We start from the raw sequence: 5,345 nt of genomic DNA, 5'->3' as shown, positions 1-5,345 counted from the left end.
TCGGTCGGTTTCGGGCTGTTAAACGGTTTCGGTTTGAAATTTGACAGCACTAATTACTCGTATCTGTTTTTGGATTAAAAGACAGACTATTTTTATTATTAACCTTGAAAAATTGAGCCATCAAGGCTTTAAATTGGAGAAAAAAAGAGTTCAATTAAATAACCGTCTAAGAGGCTAGTTGAACATACACTATTCTCATTGCATATATATACATATACAGCGCGTCTTGTGTGCGTCTAAACATGGGCAACGGGCCGTGCCTGGACGTGTTGCGGTGGGGGCCGTGCCTGGCCGTGCCGCGGTGGGGGTCGTGTCGTGCCGGCTCCGCGGTAGGCCGTTCCGTGTCGTGCCTAATTTTGGCACACCCCATCCCACGGCACGGCATAGCCCACGTGCCTGGCGGACCGCGCTGTGCCGGGCCGCGGGCCAAACCGTGTCACTTTAATTTTATTATTATTAATTTATTTATTTTTTTAAATAATAAATGTAAATAAAAAAACGATATACATAGTTTTTACTACAACTTAATTTTATATAAATAATATGATTAATTTATGTTCATGTTATGTTAATATATTTTGTTTAGAGCAACTTTATTTTAATTAAGGTTATATAAATTATTTATCTAATTATGTTTAAGTTTATATAAACAATAAAAACAATTTTACTAATTTTACTAATGCATATAATAAAAAAAATTACGAGTGCGATAATCCGAAAACACAAAAAATTGAAGAATAACTTATTTTACTATATGCCGGGAGCCGGTACGATAAATCGATAATACAAATAATTAATGTTAATTAAAAATCGTACAATATGTGGTGAATAACCTCATTTATTATACGGAATACGAAGTTCGATATTACAAAATTTGTACAATAGTGTATAATGGTGAGTAAATATGGACCTCGTGCCGTGCCACGTGCCGTGCCGGCGTGCCAGCCCACGTGCTTGCGTGCTGGCCCACGTGCCGGCCACTGTGCCGCCCGTCGTGCCGCATGCCGTGCCAAAACTAATTTTTTTGTTCACGGCACGGCCCACGGCCCACAGGTGGGCCGCCGTGCCGGTGGCCGTCCGTGATGGGCTGTGCCGGCGTCGTGCCGGGCCCGTGCCGTCCGCGTGCCGGCACGGCCCGAGCCCACCTTTATGTGCGGCTAGTCACACCATGTGGCCACTTATAAAAATAGCAAAGTAATTCCTATAAAACTGATCCGGTAACCCTTGTTATACTGACCAAGTAAACCTTATATAAAACTAATGATGTACCCCTATAAAACTGAACGAGAAACCCCTATAACATTAACAAAGTAACCCTCATAATGGATAGTCATGTCATGTGGCGAGCAACATATAGAATGAGAAATGAGAAAACCACTAATCTTTTAACACATCATTTTGGTTTAAAGTTTAAATTCCCTTTTCTATTTATTCTTAACTTTCTCGTATTTTGACAATGAGACTCCAGTAAGGAGGCTAGAAATTATTTATTAGAGAAATTAGTTATACTTAATCTAAATATGATTGTGAGACTAAATACCTTAATATGGTAAAAAAGGCATGCAAATCTAAGCCAATTCAATGTGCCAATATGTAAGTGAAACGTATAGAAGAAAAAAGCTAAAGGCAACAACATGCATCCATCCCTTTTCAACCAAAATATCAGGGAAGATTGCTTTGCTTTCTGTTCCATTTGTTGCCTTCTTTTGAGAAAAAGAAAGAAAACATCAAGGGAAACACTTCCATTTTAAGGTTATGATTCAGGCTATTCATTCAAGAGGTTTGATTGGCTGTATGCTTGTGTAACTCTTGATCCAAAGATCATGCTAAGATTAGTATTGATCATTCGAGACGAAAACATTAAGTCTCATTATTAGGTTTTTTTTTTTTTTTTTTTTTCTTCTTCTCTCTCTCTCTCTCCCAGTGTTGAGATTTGATTTGGAAAATTATATAGGATGAATATGTGTTTTGAAAAATTAGATGTTGATTTTGTTTTTCTTTTCAAGTTTTTTATTTTATTTTATTTTTTTATTTTATTTTATTTTTATTTTTTTGCAATTGTCCTTGGCGGCTTGGCGTGTTATTAAATTTCATGACTATTTTTTTTTTCAAAAAATAATTTATTAAACAAAATGTAAAGGAATAAGGGGTGGAAATAAAAGGTGCAATAACTATGTGAGATTAGGACATAAAATAGAGTGCAAGGGAAGGAGGGAAAATAATGGTCAAGTGAATTGTCAAATTTTTTATTTTTATTTTTTATTTTTTTATTTGAGCTCTTTTAAATGAAAAAAAAAACAAAGTGTAGGTTTTTCTATGTGTTTTTTCACTTGTTTATGCCTTAATGATACAACAATAAAATAAACAAAACCCTTTCGATATACAATTTCCCCACACCACCAACAACATAAATTATGTATTAAAAAAAAAAGTACGATTATTATTGTCCATAGGTATAGTCAAGATGACCTAACTACAATTCAAAATTATTATTGTGAGGAACACATAAATCTCTATCGAAATTGCCCTTACAAAAAACAATTTATATTTGTAATGTTTCATAAAATCTTCACAAGGACAAGAGTCTTAACATAACAAAACCCCCTGTGTTTTACAAAGAATATTTATTGTAGTAATGAATTCAATAAAGACATCTATATAAGTTAGCGTCTTCCTTGTGTGAGTGAGTGAGTGATTTACAAATTATAATCGCTATTTATGAATTAACCATCCTGGTTAAAATTTTTCTTACCCAATTTAATTTTATTCCTTTATTCTCTTTCTTTTATTTTAATGTATGTAGTGTGAGGTGGATTTCAACAGCTAAAAATTAAAGAAGTATTGGTGGGCATGGAAGATCCTCTCTCTATCACTACTACAGTGCTTAATCTTGGCCTATAAATTAACAAACTCTTCCATTTCTTCTTCACACCAAAACATTCTTTCTCCTCATTTCTCCTGTTACTACAATTCCATCTTCATATCTTCTTATTTCTGCTTTATAAAATCAGCAAAACTTAATTTCTAGGCTTCTAACCTTGATCAACTCTGTCCCCCCCCCCCCCTGTTTTTTTCCCCCTGTATTCAGTTTTAACACTATGTCAACAAGTGTGTGCCAAGGGATGCAAACACAGTTTGATCCATGGCTCGCCGAGCCACGGATCATCGGGTTCAAATTATCTCAGCCAGCATCCAAGATTTCACTGTCTACTGTAAGTTTTCCTAGGTCTCCAAGGTCAGACAACTAACATTCCCAACAACAAACTTCCCACAAGACTGACATTTGTAGTGAAATAATCAACCCAAAGAAGACCTCAAGAAATGGTGATTTAGGTGGTTGGAGTTTCTTGCAAACTCTTACAAACCCAACTCATATTTCCGAAACTGTGAAAGAGGGAGACAAGGATAAGGAGAAAGAGTATATTCATCCTCTTGTCAAAAAATCAGCTTCAGTTTTGAGTGAGAAAAGCTTGGAGATGTGTACAGAAAGCTTAGGGAGTGAAACTGGCAGCATCATCAGTGATAGTGGGGATGAACTAATCTCTTCATCTTTCGTGTCAGAATTCGAAAAATCTCCTAGAATGTCTTGTGTTACTATGATCAAAGAGAGGTCGACGAGCAGCAGTAGCTTCCCACCACCAATAAGTACCTTTAGGAGTGGTTGTTCGGGTGGATTTCAAGTCGAATCTCAAAGACAAGATGGGAGGTTAGTTATAAAGGCGGTTAGTGTTGGCACCAGTCAGGGTTGTTTCAAGGCTGAGAGGACTAATGGAAGGCTTACGCTTCGTTTCCTAGATAACTCGTGTGGGGCCGAAGATGAATGCAACCGAGAATCTTCCCAAGGAGATGAATTCTATGATGGTAACGACAACAATGAAGGCAATGCCAATGATGATGAGTATATAGTTAATGATGGACAGTTATACAATGAGATGGAAGAAAGTAGTGGAAATGTTGTAGATGAAGTTGAATCAAGTAATTTTAGTAGAAGAAGCCGGTGTAACGAAGAAGGAGCTGCTAGGATGTGCAAAGAACTGCAAAATTGGGAGCCATTTTTGGTTGCTAGCTCTTGATCTATTTATAGTATGAATTTTTAAGAACGCCAATCTTTGTTATCATCTTCCACCTATATAGTTGAGTTGATTATATTAATATGTCGAACGAGGGAGCGAGTTTGACCCCCCAGCTATTGTTAGATAAGTGGAAGTTTATAATGTTGATTTGATTAGGCCTTCATTGATCATATGTTAGTTTCATAATTGATAATTGAGATGATTGCATTTAAAATGAGGCAACTTGATGAAGTATATGCTTATTATTTTCATAATCTTTCCTGCAATCAAGACATGGTATTCTTAAACTTGAAAACAAACATTATAAATTGTAAACAGATACTAGCTACTGAAATGATCAGTTTATTTAATAACCTGGTGATAGAGTTATGAGAAAGAGAATGTTGGAAACCTTAAATTATATTGATGTAAATTCATGAGTATATATAGCATGAGTAAGCAATATAATATGACTAGATACATTAGAGTACTTGTCTAGGTACATGAACTAAGTACAAGAGATATCTTTTACTATCAACCTAAAGTGTAAATCAAGGAATAAATCGAGGGATCATTATCCCTTACACCTGGCCATCTGTTACAAATTTGACGAGGGTATAATTTATTAAATGGTTTGGGAACAATTCCTTCTAATGCAGGAGCTTTACCAAGTACCAAATACCACTTTAAGAGAAAGATTTGCTGCCTGAATCACACCATGTTCTCTGGTTTGAAATTCTTGGCTTCGCCACTAATCACAAGATACCAGCAAGAACTCAGGAAGGCACTAAAGAAGCAAGATTACAGTTAGAACATAATTTGAGGTAAAGAAATATATTCTTGCCTATGAGCTATTCCACACCAATCTTTTCGTTAAGTTTATAAACATAATCATGATGATTATGATAGAATTTGTACTTTTTCAGGGATCGTAGATGATTGGTGACAGCTAGTAACAATCCGGAAATGGACGCCAAACTTTGATTTAGAAGAGAAACATATCAAGAAAGTAGCCACTTTGGTAAGAATTCCGCAACTTTATGTGGAATAATTCTATCTGCCAGGCCAAGAATGCACCTGAACTAGCTGTCTCGTATTAAGGAATGCCACTACGACTAAATTGTTAGTGTCATTCAGGCATGGTTGCTGCATAAAGAGTGAAATAAGGTGATGCAAGAGGATGAAAAACAGAGACAGAGAAAAGGTTTGCAGAGTGAATAATCAATTCATTCTCATTAACAGACTCAGAGCAGTACAAGGATTATATATACAACCATAAGAGATCAAATCACA

General features: G+C 35.9%; 1 protein-coding gene across 1 annotated transcript; it reads left to right on the top strand.

The window, feature by feature from the left end:
- Positions 1-3,098: 3,098 nt before the first annotated feature.
- Positions 3,099-4,073, top strand: LOC110722905 (protein FANTASTIC FOUR 1-like). Its single transcript, XM_021902195.1, has 2 exons — positions 3,099-3,235; positions 3,290-4,073. Exons 1-2 carry the CDS (start codon positions 3,099-3,101, stop codon positions 4,071-4,073), a joined length of 921 nt encoding a protein of 306 aa, XP_021757887.1.
- Positions 4,074-5,345: the final 1,272 nt, after the last annotated feature.

This window comes from Chenopodium quinoa, unplaced genomic scaffold, assembly GCF_001683475.1.
Source record: "Chenopodium quinoa cultivar QQ74 unplaced genomic scaffold, ASM168347v1, whole genome shotgun sequence".
NCBI classification, from domain to species: Eukaryota; Viridiplantae; Streptophyta; class Magnoliopsida; order Caryophyllales; family Amaranthaceae; genus Chenopodium; species Chenopodium quinoa.
This window is presented reverse-complemented; position numbering and strand designations above follow the sequence as displayed.